Genomic DNA, 27,614 nt, shown 5'->3' with positions numbered 1-27,614 from the left:
AGGCCGACACATGTCTTATGTTTTGTAAAGCACATTTTCAAGTCGAAAGTGTGAGCTTCACCATTCAAGCACGCACCTTTAACTCAACATGCTGGACACCGTTTATGTTGACAATCATCTGCAGTGAGATTCAGTGAATCTGAAATCCAATAATGAGTCACAACAAGTTACATGTTTTCCGTCAGTTTATATACAAGCCATTATTTCCTAAACCAAACAAGTGATTATATTGTTAACATCTCAGTCTTATTCCTCTGGTTCCACCTCACCACATTCCAGCTGAATGTTGCAATATCGGGGAGCTGCCTTATGATGCAACGTTGTAATGTTCCTCTGAAACTTGAGAGAGGCTACAGAGATACTGTGTCCCTGCCGTTCACCCTGCGTATGCTGGCCTGTGGCTGGGGGAGAAGGACTGGGAACTTATCTGTCTGTGTTGATGTATCTATATAGTATTGAGTAGGGGCGGCTGTGGCGCAGGAGGTAGAGTCGGCGTCTAATGATCGGAAGGTTGGCAGTTCGGCGGTTCGAGCCCCGGCTGGCCACATGTCGAAGTGTCCTTGGGCAAGACACTGAACCCCAAATTGCTCCCAGTGAGCGGGCCGGCACCTTGCATGGTAGCTTGCCGCCATTGGTGTGTGAATGTGTGTGTGAATGGGTGAATGAGAGGCCGTTGTAAAGCACTTTGGATAAAGGCGCTATATAAGTCAGTCCATTTACCATTTATTGAGCTGCTTTGCCTATAGGTTCGCTAGTCATATTCTACCTTCTTACATGAACTAGGGTGGCAGGAGAAACTGTGCTTAAAAACCAGAGTTAGGATGAACTTATCTGACCGACAACGATTGAAGCACCTGAAGGTAGGATCCACTCAGAGAGAGAAGTGAAGTCTCATCAAACATGGTCTCTCTGTCATCCTCCTCATGTTTGATGGACGTGTTCTGATTAAATATCCCTGTCCCTCTTTCCACTCAGCTAACATCTCTGTCCCTCTTCCCCTCAGCTAACATATCTCTGTTCATCTTACAGCTAAAATAAATGACGTGACATTCGGGGAAGGCGTCAGCTGCATCATGAGTGATCACAGCAGCGCAGGTATGCTAGCTAGACCTCTCCCTCTTATTCATTACCTCAGATACCATGAGGACGTTGTCATGACTAATGATATATACATTTACGTAATGTAAACAGACGCTTGACATCTTTACAAGCTTGCTAGGCAGATGTCCGTTGGTATCAATTGTATCAATTCTAGCTTTTGAAGGGACACCAAACCACCTCACAGATGCTTCAGTCCAACTTGTTTTGTGATCCCCAGTATGACTAGTTGTGACTAGTGGATGAACCATCCATGTCAGCCACGAGCTGGGTGGGCAGGTCTCATCCGAGGGTCGTCTTGTGTTGCAGGACTCCAGGGTTAGGGTCAGTGTTAGGGTCAGTGTTAGGGTGAGGTGGTGGACAGCATTCATCCAGGGGGTCATCTTGTGTTTCAGGACTTCAGTGCCAAAGTGGAACGTGCAGTCTCCTTTCAACTAGAAGAGAACACGTCGACGGATGTAGCTGAAAAGTTGGACGCTTCGAATGAATTAAAAAATTAATATATTTACAAAATAGCAGATATGTTAAGTGTTTTGAGTGGGGGGGGAAGGTTACACTATTCTTGGCTTAAGAACGGGCAACAGAGTCATCGTTTTTATTTCTTTAACGCTGTTCTTGAAATGCAATTCAAGTTTTTATGTTATCTTGCGGAATTGAGATCGAAGAGAATCCCTTTGAACTGTACATGTGTTTGATGACGTGACTGTTGGTGAGCTGATGAGGTGATGGTAGAAGGCACTTAGAGGAATGGGCTCCGTTATCAATGTACAAATGAAAACCTTCAGTAGCTGTTTGGTGAATAATAACTTCGTATCTGCGTGAAATGATTCAAACTGCGGGCGATCGCTATGTACACAATGTGTCTCCAGGACATTTTTTTGTAACTCTGGAATAAATGTCTGAAATAAATTCAGTTGTGAAAACTGATATATACAATTTGCTTTTTCGTCTTATTCTGTCATATTGGTTTAATGTGTTAAATCGTGATCTTAGAATTATAAGGTTCTATCTCCGTTTAGAATGATAAGGTTCTATCTCCGTTTAGGGGAGTTCAGAGATATTGAGCGTCAAAGTGTTTACATTCCATTATGTTTTGTGAGATGGAACCTTTGTATTTTATTAATTACTAACTCAAAAATGTCAACATTTTTAAAATAACACCACACAGGCATTAATAAACACCTAATGGATCAGATTATGTAAAAAACCCTCAATTTTGACAAAAATGGAGAAAGAACCTTATAATTCTAACGTCACGTTATGTTTTAGCCTGGAGGAGTGGAGATGAAACCATGACAACTTCCTCTCTGAACGCTAGGCAGATCGTCTCTGTCGGGAGCGGTCTCGTCTTTTTAAAACCGCGGACAGAGTTTCATATCGCTTCTATAGGAAGTCACATGACTCATATCACCTCTTACAGGAAGTCACATGACTCATATCGCCTCTTATAGGAAGTCACATGACTCATATCGCCTCTTACAGGAAGTCACATGACTCATATCGCCTCTTATAGGAAGTCACATGACTCATATCACCTCTATAGGAAGTCACATGACTCATAACGCCTCTATAGGAAGTCACATGACTCATAACGCCTCTATAGGAAGTCACATGACTCATATCGCCTCTATAGGAAGTCACATGACTCATATCGCCTCTATAGGAAGTCACATGACTCATATCGCCTCTACAGGAAGTCACATGACTCATCGCCTCTTATAGGAAGTCACATGACTCATATGGCCTCTATAGGAAGTCACATGACTCATATCGCCTCTATAGGAAGTCACATGACTCATATCGCCTCTATAGGAAGTCACATGACTCATATCGCCTCTACAGGAAGTCACATGACTCATCGCCTCTTATAGGAAGTCACATGACTCATATGGCCTCTATAGGAAGTCACATGACTCATAACACCTCTATAGGAAGTCACATGAGTCAGCGCCTCTTATAGGAAGTCACATGACTCATATCACCTCTTACAGGAAGTCACATGACTCATATCGCCTCTTACAGGAAGTCACATGACTCTATAGGAAGTCACATGACTCATATCGCCTCTATAGGAAGTCACATGACTCATATCGCCTCTTACAGGAAGTCACATGACTCATATCGTCCTCTTACAGGAAGTCACATGACTCATATGGCCTCTATAGGAAGTCACATGACTCATATCGCCTCTATAGGAAGTCACATGACTCATATCGCCTCTACAGGAAGTCACATGACTCATCGCCTCTTATAGGAAGTCACATGACTCATATGGCCTCTATAGGAAGTCACATGACTCGTAGCATCGAGTGGAGAAAACAATTATCTATATACAATCAGTACAATTGTTAGCCAACATAAACCCTGTATTATAACAAAGTAATACTGAACGTATTCCTGACATACAGCAAAATAAAACCCAAACTGGACAGTATATTCAATATATACAAGATAAACAGCAAGCAGAGAAGGACACTTAAATCAAGGATGCTGATTGTGTTGGGTGTTCCTCAGCGTGTGTCTGGTGATCTGAAGCTTCTTACTGTCTAAGACTATCTACAAAACATCAACGTGAAACTTTTCTTGTAATATTAACATGGAAATCCCAGCAATAAAATAAATTGTGTAAGACCGTCGATCGAAGAACCAAACCTAGATATGCTATCCTTTATCACAAGTCATTTATCATTTGTGTAACTTTTTTTTTTCTTTCTTTTCTTTTCGTGATCAGGAAAGGTATGAACGCTTACAACTGAATACTGAGCAGGTTAAACACGTATGTTTCCCACAACCAAATAAAAAAAGGTGTTAGTATTTTACAAATATTTTTAAAAAGTAAACCTTTTATCTATTTAGGCATTTCAAAATATATTCCATCAAAAATAGTCTGACATTTTGCTGGTAGAAAATAAATGTTATATAAATGATGAGGTTTGAAGCTAAATGTTTACTGTAGAATCGTGTCATGTTAGATTTACCCTAACCTTTCTAAAGACTTCTTTTCCATCCTGTCAGAACATCTTACATATGTTTTTTTTCTTTTTCTTCCAGTGGATGGTGTTTAAAAGACATTTTCAAACATGCAATAAACTGTAAAGTAAAAAAATCCATAATTACGCAAAAACAATAAGTGGTTTGGTGATGATAGGGTGAACATGTGAATCTCAATACCTGTCTGTGTGTCTGTAACAATGGTTAATAATAGTTATATATAGGATTCGTGAAAACAACTTGTCACCTTTGGCAAAACTTGAATAGTTTCAGTTCAGACGTGCCGCGGGGTCAAGGCAGTCCAGCGGCAGCTCTCAGGTCAGCTCACACGCCTCATGAGTTCAGTACAAAGTTATCATGCCTTTAAAACCTCCGTGCCTTCAGATTTCTCTCCTTGTCACATCCCTCCACCGCCCTTTTCAGATGACAAACGATGATTTGTGTCGGAAGTCCCCCTGGAAGAGAGAGGACAGAATGATGTCAGCGGTAGTGGAGGCTCTGTCAGAAAGAATGACTCAGTTCTGAGGTTGTTTGTGTCTCTGTGTTGTTGGTCGTCTACCAACCTCGTCCTCCGTCCTGACGTAGTCCACTCTGTCTCCTTTGGCCGGGGGTTTGTAACTGACACAGAGAGAAGAAGAACCATGATTACTAACAGAGTAGAAAACATGATTACTGACATGATTACTGGGCTTTGTAACTGACACAGAGAGTAACTGACAGACAGTAGAAACATGATTACTGGGCTTTCTGTGTCTCTGTCTCTCTCTCTGTCTCTGTGTATCTCTCTCTATGTCTTTCTGTCTCTGTCTCTCTCTGTCTTTCTGTCTCTCTGTGAGTCTCTGTCTCTGTCTCTGCCTCTGCCTCTCTCTCTCTCTCTCTCTCTCTCTCTGTGTCTCTGCCTCTGTCTCTCTCTCTCTGTGTGTCTCTGCCTCTCTGTCTCTCTCTCTCTCTCTGTGCTGTGGCAAAAACTAATTTCTATATTTCCATGACTATCCAAAATCCCCTTTTCAATGAGCACTACAATAATTACTGCATATCGTTAGCCTCATAGCATAATTGTCTGTCATATTTTGGGCAAATTGAGATATCTGTCTAACTCTACTCTCCTAACACTGCTGATTCACTGTGCATTATTGCCTCTATGACATCAGCCTATCAGAATGCTTGTTACATTCCAAAACCACTATCTTCCCAAGTCATCTCTTTGACATAGGCATGTTTGACACTACATACAAAGATGGCTCGGCTGACCACAAGTGAAGCACGACTTAGGCAATTATGCTACGAGGCTAACAATATTATGCTATGAGGCTAATGATTTGTATCTGCAGGAGTCTTTTGATAATTCCTGTTTCTCTCCCTCCCTGTCTCTCAATAAAATAAATGTTATCCTCCCTCTGTCTACTCTCTCTCTCTCTCTCTCTCTCTTCTCCTCCCTCTGTCTACTCTCTCTCTCTCTCTCTCCCTCTCCTCCTCTCTCTCTATATCTCTCTCTGTGTCTCTGTCTCTCTTTCTCTTTGTGCTATGGCAAAAACTCATTTCTATATTTCCATGACTATCCAAAATCCCCTTTTCAATGAGCACTACAATAATTACTGCTTACTATCGTTAGCCTCAGAGCATAATTGCCTAAGTCATATTTTGGGCAAATGGAGATATCTCTACTCTCCTAACACTGCTGATTCACTGTGCATTATTGCCTACTATGCCATCAGCCTATCAAAATGCAGCTTGTTACATTCCAAAATCACTATCTGCCCAAGTCATCTCTTTGACATAGGCATGTTTGACACTACATACAAAGATGGCTCGGCTGACCACAAGTGAAGCAATTATGCTATGAGGCTAACGATATTATGCTATGAGGCTAATGATTTGTATTTGCAGCAGTCTTTTGATAATTCCTGTTTCTCTCTCTCTCTCCCCCCCTCTCTCTCCCTCTGTCTACTCTCTCTCTCCCTCTGTCTACTCTCTCTCTCCCTCTCCTCCTCCCTCTGTCTACTCTCTCTCTCTCTCTCTCTCTCTCTCTCTCTCTCTCTCTCTTCCCCCCACCTCAGTCAGAGTCTCACTCACTTGTTGCTCGTCTGTTTCTGGCTGGCGAAGTAGCCCCGCTTGTAGGCGCAGCAGATCCCCACGGTGATGCAGAGCAGCACCACCACCACCACCACCAGCACGCCCAGGATGATGCCCGCTATGTTGATGTCGTCTGAGGAGACACCACAGGAAGTTCACATATCTCACATTCTGACAAAAACTAAATATTTGATGAAAGTACTTTGATGAATCATTCTAAACCCCTCAGGCCAAACGTTCACAGATGATTTGGAAATACTTCACTAAACTGTCCCCTAATTACGAGGTATTTATTTACCAACAGATAAATGGTAACAGTCGTCATTTAAGAATTATTTATCGCATACTTCGTTGTTCAACATCGTACCGGAAGTACAAATTGTTGTAATCGGGCGGTGGAGAAGAAAGTGTGAAGCTGATTTACATTCAGTACATATTTGATACAGATATTATCTGGTCGTAAACGTTTGTACGTCAACAACTTGATCGTCGGTCAGACGGACTTACAGACTTCCATGGTCTGCTGTCCGCATTCTGAGTGGCCCGCGTCGTTCTTCGCTCGACAGAAGTAGTCGCCCTGGTCCTCCTTTCGTACAGCGCTGAACCTCTACAAACAACAACAACAAGGGTTAGGGTTAGGGTTAGCAACAACAACAAGGCTTTAAGATGGACTAGCAACGCATGTCACACATCCCTCAGTAGTCTTATGTATGTACTTTCCCAGTAAACAAAGAGTCCAAAAGACGTCCTCAGGGAAGCCGGAATGTGGGTTCAGATGACGTCTTTCTAGGACGTCTTATCGACGACAGAATCGTCTTCTGTCGTCCTAAAGACGTCACCTGGACGTCCTAGAAAGACGTCATCTGAACCCACATTCCGACTTCCCTGAGGACGTCTTTTGGACTCTTTGTTTACTGGGTTACCACCTCAAACTGAACAAACTGTTTTAACATAAGGCAAGGCAAGTTTATTTGTACAGCACATTTCATACAACAGGGGCAATTCAAAGTGCTTTACATACATTATTAAAAATACAGCAAGAGGAACATAGTAAGAAAATAAAAATGACAAATAAAAACAAATCTAAGAAGTAAATAGATCAAACATTCACTAAGACAATAGTTAATGGATAAAAGACATTGATAGAAATAGAAGTGTTTGTGTTTAATCATAACTGCTGCAAAACATGAAGTTTTTTTTAATCTTAGATTTAAATATAGGGTTTAGGGTTTGGGCCTGTTTGATTTCTTCAGGGAGGATTAACATTTACCAACAACAAGTTGGGAGCTGGCTCACTCATAGGGCTTACACACCGGCAGTTCCGAACGCCGGTTCGCGTTCGCGTGCCGAAACCTCCGAACGTTGGCGCTGTCTGGCGAACGAGCCACGAACGATACACTGGTATGAACGCGGGCTCGTTCGCCAGACAGCGCCAACGTTCGGAGGTTTCGGCACGCGAACGCGAACCGGCGTTCGGAACTGCCGGTGTGAAAGAGGCCCCAGAGAGCTCGAACGCAACTGGTGTGAGATCAGGTTATACTACTACTGCATTACTACTAAGGGTGTAACGGATCACCTAACTCACGGATCGGATCGTGTCACGGTTTTTGAGTCACGGATCGGATAATTTTTCGGATCAACACAAAACATATATTTTTAAAATAAAAACAACCTTTTCCTTGAATTCTGTAAAAACACCACTTTTAATGTGTGAAACAAAAAAACAACATTCAAGATGTCAAAACTGATATATATATCACATATATAACATCTATATATAACAACATATATATATATATATATAACATCTATACAACATATATATAATATATATATATATATATAACAACATATATATAACATCACTGCTGCAATCTGGTTGCCAAGTGAAACCTAACTTTACCTAAATAATAAAGTGAAATCCTTTAAACATGGTAAAAATAAATAAGTAAATAAAGCAAAGCAGCCTCAAGCTTATAACTTCTTCATATTCATTTTCAAAAAGATGAGGATGTCCACATTGTCTGGGGAGAGGGCAGACCTATTTGCAGTCACTATGTCTCCTGCTGTGGAGAACACCCTCTCGCTAGGAACTGAAGTAGCCGGCACAGCCAGGTAGCGTCTTGCCATCATGGCAACGTGAGGGTATTTATCCTCATTCCTTTTCCACCATGCCAGTGGATCACCATCCAGTGGAATGCTGCTTGCTACCTTGTAGGATGACACCTCCTCCTCAATGGTGTTGGCAAACGTCTGGACTATGTTCATGCTGCTCACAAAGGTCTCCCCAAAAAGCTCCTGCATGGCTGACTTCTTTTGTGGAGGAGATGCCTCTGGCTCTGCGTCTTCTCCTGGCAGCTCTGTGGCTTGACCCTGCAGAAAAAAGGAATTGATCTATTAATCTAACTAATCATTTATTTTCATATTTCATAGAACTATAATTGTAGCAATAACATACATTATTATCTAAATCCAAAATGGCATAGACTAAAATAATTGCAGTATTTATTATTTAAGTAATTAAATATTAGGTAAAAAAAAAGTTTTTATATATATATTTACCTTTTCTTCAGTGCCCACAATCTCAGTGATGAGATCGCTGTATGTCCTCTGACGTAGGGTAGGGTCTAGGTGAGACAGCGACTTGAACCTTGGGTCCAGTGCAGTAGATCGATGAAGGTAGTCCTGTAGAGGGGGGTCAGTGTATCTGGGGCTCAGGTCCCCTCTAATGGCAGCCTTGACATCTCCAGTGATGTTGCTGTCTTGCTCATCTGGGGCCATGGATTGTAGAATCCTTGTTTTCAGAGGTAGGATCATGGACACAGATGGTGCTGTTTCAGTGCTCATCAGAGTTGTTATCATCTTTAGGGGTTTGAGCACTTGGAGGACCTCTTCTGCCACTTTCACGTCACCATCAGACAAGGTGACAATGTCTTTGACATTTCTTTTCAGGGTCTTGTCTGTCAGTGCAGAGTATACAGCTGCCTGCTGCTCCAGATAGCGCTCCATCATGTCATAGGTGGAGTTCCATCTTGTTGTGACATCCTGTATGAGCTTGTGGGTTGGTAGCTGTAGCATTTCTTGCTTGGTCTTAAGCAAATGAGCGGCTGTTGTGCTCCTGTGGAAATAGGAAACAACCTTCCTGATCCTCCCAAGGAGGCGGTCCATCCGGTTGACAGAGATTCCCCTTTGGGATGCTAAATTAATGGAATGTGCAAAGCACCCTATCTGTGGCCCCAGTCCAGCTTCTATCACTGCATTTGCTTGGTTCTTGGCATTATCTGTGGTGACTGGGATATTATATTGGGTCTCTCTAGCTTCCACTCTGCTACTGCTCCTGTCAGGATCTGCGCCAGATTGGTACCTGTGTGACTCTCATAGAGTGCGCGCGTCTGCAGCACGGGACTGCGCATCTCCCACTCTGCTGTGATGTGGTGTGGTGAGCCGTCACGGTCACGTAGCTTTGCGTTGCACGGGAGGTCCACCCGTCTGTGGTGAGGGCAACAGAGGATGCATTTGCTAATTCGCCGACAATTAGGATCCTGTTCTTTTCATAGAGGTCGGGCACAACCTTCTCACTGAAGTGGGGGCGCGAGGGGATTCTGTAACGTGGCTCAAGGACATTGATCATATTTTGAAACCCTCTGTTCTCCACAACGGAGTATGGCCTCATGTCTGCCGCGATAAACTTCCCAATTGAATTCGTAATGGCTTTAGCCCGGTCTGAGTCTGCAGGAATGGGTTGTTTAAATGACGTTTGGAGAAGTTGTTGTTGAGCTACTTTTTTCTTGCCCCCCGTCATCAACACACCAGGGTGATGTCGGGTTAAATGTTTGGCCATGCTTGACGTATTGCCTGCCTCATAAGATTTCCGCGTGGCACAATGCCTACACACCGTAACTTTCTTATCGACCTCCCTCCTTCCATCATTATTATAAGTGACAGGGAAGCCAAAGTGCTCCCATACGTACATGTGATTTCAATAACGAGGGAGGCATTTTCAGTTCGCCAACGTTGCTAGCCAGTGGCGGCTGGTGCTAAAATGTTTGGGTGGGGCACAGCAGTGTTTCCTCCAGGATTTTTCACATTAGTGGCGGGGGGGTCCTCTTTCGCGCGCGCAGCCCCAGCGCCCTCTATCGGCCAGCCGCCACTGTTGCTAGCACTCGCCTTGATACTTGTTGCTGTGGATTCCCAGCTTCACGCGGAGTGAGTACGTAACAGAGTACTTTTTTTGTGTGTTTACTCAATCACCCAGGCTGCTTAGCGGGTGATATGACGGGATATAAGTGGGACAGAGATGAGTGAATGTTGTTGTTGTCAGTATGCATGTGCAGAGAGTGAGAATAAAGCGCACATGATTGTTTTTCTACCGGCAAAACGACTACATCGTCCTGTTATTGCCGTCACTCCTACAAAGTAATATTATTACTTGGTTACATTTTGCTATTGATCCGCGGTACACATGCGTTCCGAACCGTGGAGGGCGATCCGAACGGATCACGGAATATCCGGACGGACAGTAGAGGAATGTGCCCCACCGAGGACAGCAGATTCCCCTCATGGCTCCAGCCCCCTCACACCATCAACTGTCTCCCCAAAATATCCCCCCCCCCCGCCCCTACCCCCTACCCCCTACCCCCGGGCGCCTGGCCACACCACCCCCCCCAGCCCCGCCCCGCCCTGCCCTCTAAAGCCCCAAGCCCCTCTCCGTCTCCCTCCAGCCCCTGAACACAGGACACACACTCACCAGGGTCCCCGTGTCGGAGTTGAGTGTGTAGGAGGAGTTGAAGAACTTGGGGCTGGTCTTGGGGTCGTCGGGGATCTCCTCCTTGTTCCTGAACCACTGGTACTGAGACTTGGGGAAGCCCTCCTCCTCCACGCAGCTCAGCTCCGCTGCCTTGCCGTACGGCACCGACTTGGGGACGGAGCATTTGGGCACCACGGGTTTAACTGTGGAGAGGACAGACAAATCGTGACGTTAGAATTATAAGGTTCTATCTCCATTTTTGGTCAAAATTGAGTTTTTTACATAATCTGATCCATTAGGTGTTTATTAATGCCTGTGTGGTGTTGTTTTTAAAATGTTGACATTTTTGAGTTAGTAATTAATAAAATACAAAGGTTCCATCTCACAAAACATAATGGAATGTAAAAACTTTGACGCTCAATATCTCTGAATTACCCTAAACGGAGATAGAACCTTATCATTCTAAGCCAGTGGTTCTCAACCTTTTTTGGGCCAGCGCCCCCCTGTCCATTATCCAGGTCTCTTACCGCCCCCCATCAAAAAAAAATGCTTTTTTTCTTCCCTGAATATTAATGTTGACTAATATTCTGTGTTATATCATTTAAAAAGCATGTCACTGAATGCCAAATAATGGATTTGATTTAACTGGGCAGTTGGAATATTAGTTTACCAGAGAGCAGAAAAGTCATGTGAATGTGAATAAAAATGCTGTTTATGAGTGTTAAACAAACTCAGACAACATCAGAGAATACAAACAGACTGTTTTATGATGCTAATATTTATTAATTTTTTATTGGACTTTGTTAACACAGTTCCAAAGTTCAGAGCACTGCGCTCTGGGAGCGCTCAGAGATGGGTGCTCTGACTGAAAAGACGGTTTGCCCGAGCGAACTGACCGGTCGTGCATTTACGAACGTACCCGTAATAACACTGCTGACAGCTGATCAATCGCAAGCAGACAGAGTAGTGGTTTCCTATAGCAACAAAAGACGTTGACAGCTGTTCGGAGTGCTTATGTGTTAGTTTCCAGGGCATCACATGAGGAGCAACATATCACTAAAAAGCGATCGTATATTTTAGTTTGTAAACGTTAAGACGAACACATCGCAATGCTAACCTCAGAATGGCACTAGGGATAACATCCACAACAACACTTAACAGTAATACATTTATGTAATATACTGTAATGAACCTGCGAGGGGAAGGGACATTCGTAGCTGATTTCTCCAGGTTAGATTATTGGTAAGCGACAGAGAACTTTCCGGACTGGTTTATTACAATATGATCGCTTTTTTGAGATAGGTTGTTCCTGCTGTGATGTTCTGGTATGGTGGTATGGTATTAGCACTCATTTTAACTAAATTAAATAAGCTGTATTGAAAGGAAGCGAACGCATAAGCGCAGAGGGTAGTGTGTATACGCAGGGAGGGAGTATTTGGCACGACAGGCTTACGTCACCGGCGGGGACATGGACTCAGTATCAAAACTAACATAAGAAATATTCTCTCTCGCTTATAGCCAACAATTACAATGAGCCTACAAACTGAAACACATGTCACTCAAGCATAGCCTACAAGGAAAACACTCATAGAAATTAAACAAGACCGTAAATTAAACAACACCTTATCGCTGTTAGATGAGCAACACAAATTAAATAGCCTATTCCTCATAAATCTTCGCCAACTGGCTAAATCCAAAGACAATCAACTATTTACAGTTATATAGCCTATTCCACTCCTATCCGTGTTCATTTGCGGGTGCTATGCAAGAAAAGGATGGCAAGGGTTGAAACATGACATTACAGATGGGATGAACCGGGGTTCTTTCTATCGTAGACTAGCATAGTATTGCAATTTCTGCACTGTACATGAACTGTCAAGATTCTTCTACAATGCAGCTTACCCAGACACATTGGAAACTATCAAAAGCTCTGCCTTTGCTAGCTGAGTTTTTAGCTTCATCTTCTTGTTGACACTCTCACTTTAAAAAAAATGTGGGCGCTGCGCTACGTGTGTCTGCGTCACAGAGCCCGGCCAAGTTCAGAACACTGCGCTCTGGGAGTGCTCTGACTGAAAAGACGGTTTGTCCGAGCGAAATGACCGTTCGTGCATTTACGAACGTACCCGTAATAACACTGCTAACAGCTGTTTTTCATGAGAAAAATACTTAATGTGCGAACGCCCCCCAAGAACACCTCAACGCCCCCCTTTTTAAAATATCTGTTCCAGCGCCCCCCGATGTTGTCTGAACGCCCCCTGGGGGGCGGTGCCGCCCCCGTTGAGAAACGATGTTCTAAGCTCACGAAATGGTAAACAGACTGACTTATATAGCTATGCCTTATTCCAAAGCGCTTTACAACGGCCTCTCATTCACCCATTCACACACACATTCACACACCAATGGCGGCCAAGCTACTAGGGCTGGGTATCGCCACTGATTTCCCAAAACGATTCGATTCCGATTCACAGCTCCCGATTCGATTCGATTCACGATTCGATTCGATTCGATTCGATTCCGATTCGATCTAGTTACAATATACATTTTTTGCTTGAATATGAAAGAGATTCTCCGAACTAATGCTATAAATGGTTCAAGGAACCCTATAACATGTAGCATTGTTAAACATATCAATGAATTGACTCCAAAGCAGTTACATGAATGTACTTTTTATTTACATATGACTTTGCTTTTGTCCAGCTCATCTCTATCGTCACATTTTTTAAATCCAAAATGCACATCTGACTTTAAGCCTGGTGGTGACTTGAGTGTCCCTGCCATCGCCATGTTTTTAGATTTTAGTGTTGAGACCTCACGTTGCGTGAGATATAATACATTCTTGTAGCGCGAGATCTGGCCACGAGATCTCGTTGCGGGTTGAAGCTGCAAGCAAAAAAAAAAAAAAAACGATCTCGGGATTTATGAATCGATAAATCGCTCATTTAATGAAGATCGATTCAGAATCGGGAAATCGATTTTTTGAACCCAGCCCTACAAGCTACCATAGAGTAGAGTAGAGCAGGGTAGAGCAGAGCAGAGCAGAGTAGAGTAGAGTAGAGTAGAGTAGAGTAGAGTAGGGTAGGGTACAGTAGAGCAGAGCAGAGTAGAGTAGAGTAGGGTAGGGTAGGGTAGAGTAGGGTAGGGTAGAGTAGGGTAGAGTAGGGTAGGGTAGAGTAGAGTAGAGTAGGGTAGAGTAGGGTAGAGTAGGGTAGAGTAGAGCAGAGCAGGGTAGGGTAGGGTATAGTAGAGTATAGTACAGTATAGTAGAGTATAGTAGAGTATAGTACAGTATAGTATAGTATAGTACAGTAGAGTAGAGTAGGGTAGGGTAGAGTATAACCCATCTGTTCACAAGGCCTTTGGCCCCTAGTTTAGTTTTGTCGCTGTCTCTCTGTTTTCTGTTTTGTCTGTCTGACTTTTTAATATTTATTTTCTGTCAAATTTGTAAAGCGTCCTTGGGTTCTGTGAAAGGCGCTATATAAAACCAAGATATTATTATTATATTATTATTATTATTAGTAGTAGTAGTAGCAGTAGTAGTAGTAGTAGCAGCAGTAGTAGTAGTAGTAGTAGTAGCAGTAGTAGTAGTAGTAGTAGTAGTAGTAGTAGTAGTAGTAGTAGTAGTAGTAGTAGCAGTAGTAGTAGTAGTAGTAGTAGCAGCAGCAGCAGCAGTAGTAGTAGGTAGTAGTAGTAGTAGTAGTAGGTAGTAGTAGTAGTAGTAGTAGTAACAGTAGTAGTAGTAGTAGTAGTAGTAGTAGTAGTAGTAGTAGTAGTAGAAGTAGTAGTATAGTAGAGTAGAGTAGAGTAGGGTAGGGTAGGGTAGAGCAGAGTAGGGTAGGGTAGAGTAGAGCAGAGCAGAGTAGGGTAGAGTAGAGTAGGGTAGAGTAGGGTAGGGTAGAGTAGAGTAGGGTAGAGTAGGGTAGGGTAGGGTAGAGCAGAGTAGGGTAGAGCAGAGTAGGGTAGAGTAGAGTAGGGTAGAGTAGAGTAGGGTAGAGTAGGGTAGGGTAGAGTAGAGCAGAGCAGAGTAGAGTAGGGTAGGGTAGGGTAGGGTAGGGTATAGTACAGTATAGTACAGTATAGTACAATAGAGTAGAGTAGAGTAGAGTAGGGTAGAGTAGGGTAGGGTAGAGCAGAGCAGAGCAGAGTAGAGTAGAGTAGAGTAGGGTAGGGTAGAGTAGAGCAGGGTAGAGTAGAGTAGAGTAGGGTAGGGTAGAGTAGGGTAGGGTAGGGTAGAGTAGGGTAGGGTAGGGTAGAGTAGGGTAGAGTAGGGTAGAGTAGAGTAGAGTATAGTACAGTATAGTATAGTATAGTATAGTATAGTACAGTAGAGTAGAGTAGGGTAGGGTAGGGTAGGGTAGAGTAGAGTATAACCCATCTGTTCACAAGGCCTTTGGCCCCTAGTTTAGTTTTGTCGCTGTCTCTCTGTTTTCTGTTTTGTCTGTCTGACTTTTTAATTTTAAAAAATCTGTCAAATTTGTAAAGCGTCCTTGGGTTCTGTGAAAGGCGCTATATAAAACCAAGATATTATTATTATATTATTATTATTATTATTATTATTATTATTATTATTATTAGTAGTAGTAGTAGTAGTAGCAGCAGCAGCAGTAGTAGTAATAGTAGTAGTAGTAGTAGTAGTAGTAGTAGTAGTAGTAGTAGTAGTAGTAGCAGCAGCAGTAGTAGTAGTAGTAGTAGTAGTAGTAGTAGTAGTAGTAGTAGTAATAGTAGTAGTAGTAGTAGTAGTAGTAGTAATAATAATAGTAGTAGTAGTAGTAGTAGTAGTAGTAGTAGTAGTAATAGTAGTAGTAGTAGTAGTAGTAGTAGTAGTAGTAGCAGCAGTAGTAGTAGTAGTAGCAGCAGTAGTAGTAGTAGTGGTAGTGGTAGTAGCAGCAGTAGTAGTAGTAGTAGTAGTAGTAGTTAGTAGTAGTAGTAATAGTATAGTAGTAGTAGTACTAGTGGTAGTAGTAGTAGTAGTAGTAGTAGGTAGTAGTAGTAGTAGTAGTAGTAGTAGTAGTAGTAGCAGTAGTAGTAGCAGTAGTAATAGCAGTAGTACTAGTAGTAGTAGTAGTAGTAGTAGTAGTAGCAGTAGTAATAGCAGTAGTAGTAGTAGTACAGGCCTATGGATGACATGGTGCTCCTACCTCTTACTACCAGGTTGATGAGGATCTCGTCGAAGCTCTTCTGGTCGTTGGGGGCCGTGACCTCGCAGCGGTAGCTGGCCGTGTCGGAGCGCGTGGCGTTGATGATCACCAGCGTGGCGGGCTCTTTGATCCTCGCCCTGTTCTCCAGGTCACCTGCAGGAGAGGTCAAAGGTCAAAGGTTTCTCATCAGTACAACAGGCAAGTCAAGGCCAGTTTATCTGTACAGCACATTTCATACAACGGGCAATTCAAGGTGCTTTACATACAACATTAAAACACAGCAAGAGGAGCAGAGTAAGAAAATAAAAATGACAATGAATAAAAGCAAAGTAGTAAATAGATTTAAAACATTCACTAAGACAATAGTTAATGGATAAAAAGACACTGATAGAAGTGTTCGTGTTTAATCATAACTGCTGCAAAACATGAAGGTAAAAATTATATTTTTAGGGTTTGGGCCTGTTTGATTTCTTCCTCAGTTAGAGGTAAGATAGATCTGAGTCTGAGTGTGATATAACGTCCTGTCTGAGGACAACCAGCTGGGGGACATGAGGTGGCTGTGTCTGTGATGACCAGGTGATTTATAAACTGGATTTTGATTTTCTTTCTGTCACTCTGGTGTTGATATTGGAGCTGTGGACAATAATTCAAAGCCGTGATTCATACCTGAGATCTGCTTCTCAAAGTAGACGTAACTAGGCTCTCCATCCTTGATCTTCTTCCATTCGATCCGGGGGTTGTTGGTGGAGATGGACTCTATTAGACAGGACAGCTCGATCGCTGAGAGAGACAGAGCAACACAGGGAGGAAGATTTAGGCTTTCAAAAGATGGCAAGGCAAGGCAAGTTTATTTGTAGGGATGCACGATATGCATTTTTTTCCAACCGATACAGATACCGATGTTTACCAGCTTCTCGTGGCCGATAACCGATATGATAACCGATATGAGAACAGATATAATTTCACAGTTGATAACCTGTAGTTCATGCACACCTGAAGGTAAGAAAGGCTATGTAGTGAGCAAAGATTGATGATTTAATATTCCATAGTGATCTCACCAAATCTAACTTACATCACTATTGTTAACACTACAAAGAGAACACTTCTGACTCTTCAAATGTTCATTTATTATTTCCTCTAACAAACAGAATCTGTTATAGACAGTGCACAAACCTTTTTTTAACCAAGATCTGGCCTCCTTTTATGAAAACAAAAAAGGCTCACCTAAGAGTAATTAGATCAAAAAAGTGTCAAAAATAAAGTGCATCTTGTCTATCCCTGTAAATTGAAAATGCATAAATAAAATATCAAAAAATAAATAAATAAAGTGCATCAGTCAATACAAAAATAAAGACTTTTATAGAACCAAAAGTTTTATAGAACTTTTAAAGAAACTAGTGCCAAATGGCTGCTTAGTCTGCAGATAAACAGAATGACACAAGGCACATAGTAGGCTACACTAGTATGCTTAATAAAGCAACTGAAAAGGGCTCGGCTATGCTACTTTTAGTGCATGAGGATGAGGTAGGTTGTGATAAAACGTATCTGGCTTACGCTAGTATCGATCAGACTATGGATGTGTGTGGCGACTGTATCATACAGAGCAGGCAGGCACACGTCTGCAAAATAGCGGCGGCTTGGGAGTGTATACCGGGGCTCTAAATGTGAAATTAGCTGGCGAAATCCTTTATCTTCTACTACAGAGAAAGGCTGGTCGTCGAGGGCCATAAACTCCATTATTTTTTCATTGATTGCTTGAGCCTTTGAGCTGTCTCGAGTAAACTTCCTGCAGTTTTCAAATGCGTGTTCAATAGGCACAGCAGCTTTTTTTTTTCGCGGCTAGGCTACCTTCTGCTACTAGTGCTTGATATTCCTTCCATACAGCGCGCTTGCAATGGTGAATCTTAAGGTGACTTATGAGATTCGTTGTGTTGTAACTCGTAGACCTTTGCCCTCCTCTCCGAACTTTTGTCGAACATGTGTTGCAAATTGCAAACGCACTATCTGCCTCAGAAACTTTGAAGAATGTCCACACCGGGGAAGACATGTTTCGCTCTCGTCTATACACTGCGTGGCTGTACGCAGGCGCAGCATCATGAGCGCGGAAACCGGAAGCAGAAATATTTCCGGCTTCATATTATTGGCTAAAATTTTATAAAACCGATAAATATTTAATAACATTAATTTCCCATTATCGGGCCGATAAATATCGGTGCCGATAATATCGTGCATCCCTATTTATTTGTATAGCACATTTCATACAACAGGGGCAATTCAAAGTGATTTACTAAGGAACTAACCCAGTAAACAAAAAACAAAGAGTCCAAAAGACGTCCTCAGGGAAGCCGGAATGTGGGTTCAGATGACGTCTTTAGGACGTCTTATGGACTACAGAATCGTCTTCTTTAGTCCATAAGACATCATCTGGACGTCCTAGAAAGACGTCATCTGAACCCACATTCCGGCTTCCCTGAGGACGTCTTTTGGACTCTTTGTTTACTGGGAAGGATGGAAATAACAGAGTCCTTCTGGTTCTCGTTTCAGGGGGCAGATCTGGGATTACAAACAACAACAAAGAGATCTTCCTCCATGTTTATGGTTAGGAGCTGAGAGATGAGGAGATATGGAACCTCTCATCTTCATAGACATAGTTATGGATGCAGCCTGACCATCCATGAGGTAAATAGGATAGATTGAACCACGTTTCGTAGCAATACAGTGTTTGTTTACAATTCCACTGTCTACAAACAGTGGAATAAAACAAGATTATATTTTTGGGTTCTGATGAGACATTTGTTTAATCAAATTAACCTCCTGAGGCGTTTATATGTCGTGAATTTAAAAAAGTCTGGGTCAAGCAGCAGCAGATGTGTTGCCATGGAGACGTGTGTACCGGCTCTTACATTCAAACTCGTTGGCCCACGGAGCGATCTCGGTGGTCTTCAGGATAACTGCCAGCACGGTGAAGTAACCTGGAGGGAAACACAGGGAAGATAACGTCAGTTGGCGGCGTTATGCTAAGCTACGCTACAGTTGGGGGACTGAGGGAAGGACAGACGGACAGACAGACAGGCAGACAGAGAGGATAGTGGATTGGGGGACAGACAGTCAGAGAGGACAGGGGTTTGAGGGACAGACAGACAGAGGGGATTGAGGGAGGGACAGACAGACAGACAGACAGAGAGGATAGGGAATTGAGAGACAGACAGACAGGGGACTGAATGGCAGACAGACAGGATAGGGGATTGAGGGACAGACAGAGAGAATAGGGGATTGACAGAGGGACAGACAGAGAGGATAGGGGATTGAGAGACAGACAGAGAGGCAGACAGACAGACAGACAGACAGACAGAGAACAGGATAAACAGTAGCACCGCCTGGGAATACCTGGCACTATGAAGTCCTGACCACCTCCAAACTCAGCGGGGATGTCAGCCAGGAAGTCGTGGTCCTCGTCAGAATGGTCGTCACCTAGGCCCAGACACAGAGGAACAGTACCATTAAGACGAACGTCGGGGCCTAATGCCATTTAGGCTACCATCGTACCTCGGTGTACCTTTCACCCAGGCCCAGACACACAGGAATGATACCACTAAGATGACTGGGACTAGTGTCAGGTGGACTACCTACCATCATCCCTAGCACCTACCTATCTCCTCGTTACCACCAAGTGTTCATGTTTCTATGGTATCCTGTTTGCTTTAGCTTATATCCGATGTACTTGTATCATTTCTATAGCAGGGCTCCGTTGAAAAAGACACTCTGGTCTGATTTGAAAATCAGAAAAAAACGTTCTTTGTATAGCGCTTTTCCTGCAAACGTTGCAGCTCAAAGTGCTTCAATCATTATATAATCATAATTTAATTATTTAGTCATTTAAAGGAAATATTAAAAAGATGGGTTTTTAGTCTTGACTTGGACATATTTGCTGAGGTTGCATCCCTAATGTAAACTGGCAGTGCATTCCACAATTTGGTTGCATCAAATGAGAATGCAGCCTCACCAAATCTCTTCTCTAATGATATTTTAGATAGTGTAAATAGTACTGTACTGACACCCGGAACCTTCTCTAACTCAGACAGACAGCAGCGGAGACCACAGCAGGACCCAGAGAGACCGGCCGTCAGCCCCGCTACTGGGTCAGGTGCTGAGGCTGGGTGTGAGGAGGGGTCAGCTGACCAGGGTTGACCAGGGACGGTCTGGGGTTACAGGGTGGGTCAAAGGTCAGGGTGCCAGGTCTCAGACATATATCTAACTGTCTGAACGTCACTCGTTCAATAACTAAATTATAACTTTGAAGAAATAAAGACCACCGCATGAGTCTCTGATTATGATTATACATGCGATGCAAAAAAACTAAAAAAACATCTACTGCATGGTTCTTAAATATTGAGTGAGAAACAGAATGATCAGTAGTAGGGAGGCAAGCTAGCTTTCCCTGTAGTTTTAAACCAGTCCAGTGTTGTTGCTGTCTTTGGTGCTATAACCTAACAAGGTACCTTCGTGCATGGTCTGGTGACAAATGATGTTCTGTGTCAATAACAGTAGCCCTTACTGAGGTTGAACAGTCAGTTAGAACATTCTCGGACACTGTTACAGTGTCTGAGTCAGACCTCACCCAGTCCAGGGAAACTCCAGTCCTCGCACAGAGGTCATTGAGGTCAGGCCAATCTGACCAGACCCCAAAACCAGCAGAGTGGGTACTGTCCATCTTGAAATGGGGCAGTTCCTCTTGAAGCCCAGGAAGCTGGGCTCACCCTCTCTTGCCAAGGGAACTTTGCGGCGTCTCATGTCCAGAAACAAGGAGGACCTCGCAAGTTCTCTGACGGTCTTCTCATCACTGTTCAGCATGTTTAACACGTGTGAGAGGCGTGTGGTGTTGTTGTATATCCATTCCACGTTTGGAACACCAAACCCTCCCTCCTGTTTAGAGTGGAACATAATGTCTCTGGTGGTACGGGAGTTCAGTCCAAACCACTTCCTCCCCAGAGAGAAAACCACTTGATCATTCATTCATCATGTCCCAGTTCTTCTATGGGAGCTCCCGGATGATCGGCTGTTGCAACAAATGAGCGAATTTGGTCTCAACTGCTGCGTCCATGACGTCCAGAAACACAATGACCCAATTTGAACGAGTGATGAAGATCCAGTAACAAGTAAACACTTCAATGAAGTTGTACTCTCTATGCTTAAAAACATCTTCTAGAAGAAACGTGATGGGAACTGTTTTGAAAAGAACCGCGCAGACGCCATCTTTGAATTGGACCGGCAGCGTTTTTCTTCTTCTTTGTGTCGTTCCTCTCTGACGTCAGTGTGAACCGAGACCATGTGCTCTAGCGCCACCTACTGTGGAGAGCGTGTATGACCCCCCCCCTATCAAACCTGCACTTGCGCTTTATTACCACAAGATAGACCACTTGGACAACGTTCGAACCATGGCCGTCTCCAAATCTGCCTATTTCCCTCAAATCTCCGTATTACTATTGGCCGCAGATATCATCATCATTTGAGGTATCTTTTAGGTTCCAGTTCGTTGGTAATGCGTGCCCTTCTAATTGCATTGCTATTAATATACCCCTTGTTTTGGGTTATTTTAGTTTGTTTTTTGGGAAGAAGATTACTTTCTGTAATTTGTTGAATTAAGTGTATGATTAAGTTTTTGTGTATGATCATTTCAAGCTGTTTTCAAATTATGTTGTGAAAAAGTGATTTTCTCATGGCGTTTCTCATGAAATAAGAGTTGGCTGTCATGGAAATTCAAAACAAACTCGCTGCATCCGAGGACCAGAAAGTTTCTTTGAGGCGACTTTCTGTGAACCTTTTATACTTTTTATAGAAACATATGGAGAGCCCATATTAACCAAGCCCAGTAATGAGAAATTCTTCTACGTCAAATATTATTTTAAAATGCAGGTATTTTATTTATATTTTGACTTTTGACTGTTCTAACAAATTGATTGTGGCATTTACCCCCATATATAGCAGCGAATATGACATTATTTGATATAGTCTTTGCTGCTTTCTCATTGAAAATTGCAGCCTGTATCTAGAGATTAATTGATGGGAACTCGGTCCGCATTTTGCTGAATTTGAATCGGAGAAAGAATCAACAAGGAAAAAAGCCTATTAACAATTTTCGCATTCGTAATATGAGTTTAGATTTCGCATATTCCCGCATATCATACAAACTTATTTCTGACTAATCAATTTCACGTTATGTTGATAAACAACACAACAATATTGATCAGCAACAGTTCTCAAAACAAAAAGCTACGTTATCCAACATCATACATTAAATTGTTGTTATTGTCAAATCTAACAGCCTTCTTTGTATCGAATGCCTCATTGCTACAGTTCTGTTTTTCCATTTGGGTCGTAGGAACCAACAAAAGCAAATGGTTGTTTCAACCTAGAAATAAGTTGATTTCAAGCACTGTTTAAGGCCCATTTCTTACAGGTCATAAATTAATGTCTGTTGTTGTGTTCCAGTTAGAATGCGGCTACACTTTTAAGGAAGTACCGCATGCATGGTGTTCGAATAATGGTGTTCGAATAAACTACTACTACTGTCGTCGCAAATCGCCAGGTAAATGTGAAGGTGTAGTGACTACATTATGGGTTCATGTTCTCCTCTTACTGTTGGTTGTGTAGTGGGAGGGAACCAGTTCTGGCACTAGGGGCAGAGGGGAGGATTATTAACGTTGCACCTTCCTGTTTAGATACACGAGTTTTGGTAACCATTTTCTGGTCCTGTACTGAGAGTACAAGTTGTTGTTTTGATTAAACAGTTATCATTACGTTGCCTACGTCTTTCCTTTTTCCTCCGGCACTACACTGGTGACCCGACGTGGATTTTTGTTAACGTAATTGTGTACGAAAACCAGCGACGAACATTACAATCCTGCAAAATGTCCGGGCGAGGAAGACGTTCAAACCAGCGGCAGCCATCACCATCCCCTGTCAGGGTAACGCGTGGTGCGCACACTCCCACTCTCAAGCTACCAGAATTCTGGGACTCAACGCCTGCTGCATGGTTTGCTATTGTAGAGGCACATTTCAATAAAAGTGACATCGATGACGACGACGACCGGTACAACCATGCTGTGGCAATGTTGGGCAGCTCCACCGCGGCTCGAGTGGTAGGTTTTTTGTCTGCTCCCCCGACGACGAACAAATATGAGCGCCTCAAGGCCCTGCTTCTAGAGACATTTGAACTGTCCACTGCGGAGAGGGTGCGTCGCCTATTTGCCATGTCGGACTTGGGTGACGAGAGGCCTTCTGCGAGCATGGAGAGGATGCTAAACCTGCTCGGTACAGAAGACCCCATGATCCTCTTCACAGAGCTGTTCATGCGCACATTGCCAGCTCAAGTTAGGATGGCGCTGGCCAACACCGCCATCATGGAGCCCCGCGCCCTGGCCAGGGAGGCGGACCGGTTCGTCTTGGCCATGCCTCAACGGTCCCCCGACCTGCTCGCTCCCGCGGCCGCCCCGCCACCCGACCGTCGCAGGAGAGCGAAGGATGACGCCAGACCTTCTGGCCAGCAGGGTAACGCTGCGGGCCATTGTTTCTACCACGCCACTTTTGGCGCCAAGGCCAAACGGTGCCGCTCACCCTGCACCTTCGGACCGACGGGAAACGGCGGGGCCGGCGCTCAGTAGTGGCCCTGAGCGCTGGCGTCACCAACAGGCTGCTCTTCATACAAGACACCGCCTCTGGTCGCAGTTTCCTTTGTGACACAGGTGCCCAGTGGAGCATCATTCCGGCAGAGAGATCGGATATGGCGACGGAGGAGCGTGGTCCGCAGTTGGCAGGCGCGGACGGCACACCTATCTGCTCTTACGGCACTAGGGCGGTGGACGTGTGCTTCGGAGGGCAATGTTTTTCGTGGGATTTTGTCATAGCGGCTGTCACATTTCCCCTCCTTGGTGCGGATTTTCTGTGCGCCCACAACCTGTTGGTGGACGTGGGGAACAGGCGCCTGGTCAACTCACAGACTTTCGCTTCATTCGCCTGTACGCAGGGGGAGGCGGTCTACAGCGGGTGGTCCAATACGCTCGCCGAAAGTGACCAGTACCTTCGGCTGCTCGCCGAATTCCCCGACCTTACCAAGCCCACCTTCTCCGCGCCCACGGTGAAACACGGAGTGGAGCACCACATCGAGACCGAGGGGCCTCCCCTCCACGCCAGGGCCAGGCGCCTCAACCCGGAGAAGCTGGCCATCGCCAGGGCGGAGTTTGCGCATATGGAGCAGGTGGGCATCGTTCGGCGCTCGAGCAGCCCCTGGGCGTCTCCCCTGCACATCGTCCCTAAGTCAGACGGCGGGTGGCGCCCATGTGGGGACTACCGCCGCCTCAACGACGCGTCCAAGCCTGACCGCTACCCGGTCCCACATGTCCAGGACTTTTCAGCGAACCTGGCAGGCAAACGCTTCTTCTCCAAAGTGGACCTGGTACGGGGGTACCATCAGGTGCCGGTGCACCCCGAGGACGTCCCTAAGACGGCCGTAATCACGCCATTTGGGCTCTTCGAGTTTCTGCGGATGCCGTTCGGCCTGAAGAACGCGGCGCAGACCTTCCAACGCCTCATGCACTCGGTGCTCCGGGACCTACCATTCCTCTTCGTCTACTTGGATGACATCCTCGTCGCAAGCACCACGGAGGAGGAGCACCTGTCCCACCTCCGGGCCCTTTTCACACGGCTCAGCCAACATGGGCTGATTGTCAATCCGGCGAAGTGTGAGTTCGGACGGAACGCCATCGACTTTCTCGGGCACCGGGTCTCCGCAGAGGGGGTGACCCCCCTCCCCTCGAAGGTAGAAGCTGTCGCTGCTTTCCCGCGCCCCAGCACAATCAGCGAGCTCAAGGGGTTCATCGGGATGGTAACCTTCTACTATCGCTTCCTCCACCACATCGCTCACATCCTGCGGCCTCTGTACGATGCCCAGAAGGGCAAGACTCTGAAGCAGCCGGTGGACTGGACGGCGGAGCGTGTCAAAGCCTTTCAGGACACCAAGGCGGCCCTGGCCCGCGCTGCCATGTTGGCCCACCCCTCGCCCTCGGCACCCACTGCTCTCACCACGGACGCCTCTGACTTTGCTGTGGGAGCGGTGTACGAACAGTGGGTTGGGGACGCCTGGCAGCCTCTTGCATTCTTCAGCCGCCAGCTGTCTCCCAGAGAGCAAAGGTACAGCACATTCGACAGGGAGCTCCTCGGGCTGTGGCTTGCTGTCAGACACTTCCGTTTTTTACTGGAGGGCCGCGAGTTTACGGCCTACGTGGACCACAAGCCACTCACGCACGCCATGTCCAAGGTGGCGGAGCCGTGGTCCGACCGCCAACAGCGCCAGCTCGCCTACATATCCGAGTTCACCACAGACATCCAGCACGTTGCTGGGAAGTCCAACCGGGTCGCGGATTGTCTCTCCAGGGCGGTGGTTGGTGCGGTCCAACTGGGTTTGGACTACGCGCGCATGGCTGCAGACCAGGCCGCCGACCCCGCCGTCCAGGCTCTCAAGTTGTCGGACACAGGACTGCGCCTAGAAGAGGTGGTTTTCGGTGACGCAGGGGCCACGCTCCTGTGCGACGTCTCCATGGGTCAGCCACGACCGGTGGTCCCCGCCAACTGGAGGCGCCCCGCCTTCGAGGCGATACACGGCTTGTCTCACCCTGGTAGGAAACCGTCCTCACGGCTGGTGTCAGAGAAATTCGTCTGGCATGGGCTCAAGAGGGATGTGAGGGCCTGGGTTGACACGTGCATCGCCTGCCAGCGCGCCAAGGTGCATCGACACGTCAAGGCCCCCCTGGAGCAGTTCTCTGTGCCTGAGCGGAGGTTCGATCATGTAAACGTGGACCTGGTAGGGCCGCTGCCCCCCTCGCACGGATACACCTATCTCTTTACCATGGTGGACAGGACGACTCGCTGGCCGGAGGCAGTTCCGCTCTCCTCAACGACAGCCCCCGACCTGGCCCGGGCGTTCATCGCGGTGTGGGTCTCCCGCTACGGCACCCCTGCTGATCTCTCCTCTGACCGTGGCTCACAGTTTACTTCAGAGCTGTGGGCAGCGGTGGCGGAGAATCTGGGGGTCAAGCTCCACCGCACAACCGCCTATCACCCGCAGGCGAACGGGCTCTGTGAGCGTTTCCATCGATCCATGAAGGCCGCCCTTCGAGCCAGCCTCACGGACAGCGACTGGCTTGACAAGCTGCCGTGGGTCATGCTGGGGCTCAGGACAGCGCCTAAGGAGGACCTCCAGTCGTCGTCCGCTGAGCTGGTGTTTGGACAGCCGCTGCGGGTCCCCGGTGACTTCATTCCCAAGTCAACGGAGCCCTGGTCCGCCGCCGCTCAGCGCGCCTCCCTGCTGGACAGCGCCAGGACCTTCGTCCCGGTCCCGACTACGCAGCATGGTGTCCCTACTTCGAGGGTGCCCCCGGAGCTGCACTCAGCGAGGTTCGTTTTCATTCGTCATGATGGCCACAGGACTCCACTACGTCCTCCTTATGACGGGCCTTTCCGTGTCATCGAGGCCGGAGCCAAGAACTTCATGGTTGACATGGGGGGTAGGCCTGAGTGTGTGTCCGTTGATCGCCTCAAACCGGCCCACTTGGACCTTGAACTGCCCCTGGACTTGGCCCTGCCACCGCGCAGAGGCCGGCCTCCAGTCCTACCTCCCCTGCCGCGCCCTGGCCATTCCCCCCTCCGACCCCGACAACCCCCCGCAGCTCGCGAGCCCCCGGCCGTCGCTGCCCCCCGTCCTTCCCTGCAGGAGGACGTGATGGGCGATGTCACACCTCCTCCCGCACCTCCTGACTTTACCTACGATCGTAGGGGCCGGGCCATACGCCCTCCTCGCCGTGAGGATTTCCAATATTGAGGTGAACACTGGGGGGGCTGGTGTAGTGACTACATTATGGGTTCATGTTCTCCTCTTACTGTTGGTTGTGTAGTGGGAGGGAACCAGTTCTGGCACTAGGGGCAGAGGGGAGGATTATTAACGTTGCACCTTCCTGTTTAGATACACGAGTTTTGGTAACCATTTTCTGGTCCTGTACTGAGAGTACAAGTTGTTGTTTTGATTAAACAGTTATCATTACGTTGCCTACGTCTTTCCTTTTTCCTCCGGCACTACAAAGTCTACATATGACTCAGTCAAGTAGGCTATAGCTCTGCATGCTGGACTCCATATTCTGAAGGTTTTGTCTAGATATAGTGAAACTAGAATAGTGTATACACAACGTCTGACCGAATAGTAGTATTCGCCAGGATTGGTGAAACGATGACTTTTCACACCGGGCTCTCTCTCTCCTCTGTCTTTCTCTCAAATCCATGTCCACACGCGCATACACGCACGCACGCGCGCACACACACACATACACACACACACACACACACACACACACACACACACACACACACACACACACACACACACACACACACACTGCCGCGCCACCTTAAAAACGGTTACGCTCTCCACACCACGTGACGCGATTCCTGGAAAGTTCCTGGAAACCGGTCTTTTGTGTTTAAGGGCCGTATAGTTATTAACAACACATACCGGAGCCAGGGAT

General features: G+C 45.7%; 1 protein-coding gene across 1 annotated transcript; it reads right to left on the bottom strand.

Moving 5' to 3' along the window:
• Nucleotides 1-4,508: 4,508 nt before the first annotated feature.
• Nucleotides 4,509-20,895, bottom strand: LOC308164058 (junctional adhesion molecule 3B-like; the record flags this gene model as incomplete). The annotated part of the gene is made up of 10 exons (XM_080538218.1): nt 4,509-4,544; nt 4,653-4,707; nt 6,163-6,295; nt 6,670-6,769; nt 10,910-11,112; nt 16,045-16,197; nt 16,711-16,824; nt 18,948-19,016; nt 19,432-19,515; nt 20,802-20,895. The coding sequence occupies 10 exons, from the start codon at nt 20,893-20,895 to the stop codon at nt 4,509-4,511; spliced, it is 1,041 nt and encodes a 346-aa protein (XP_080394344.1).
• Nucleotides 20,896-27,614: the final 6,719 nt, after the last annotated feature.

This window comes from Nansenia antarctica, assembly GCF_963989245.1.
Source record: "Nansenia antarctica genome assembly, chromosome: 8".
NCBI lineage: Eukaryota > Metazoa > Chordata > Actinopteri > Argentiniformes > Microstomatidae > Nansenia > Nansenia antarctica.
This window is presented reverse-complemented; position numbering and strand designations above follow the sequence as displayed.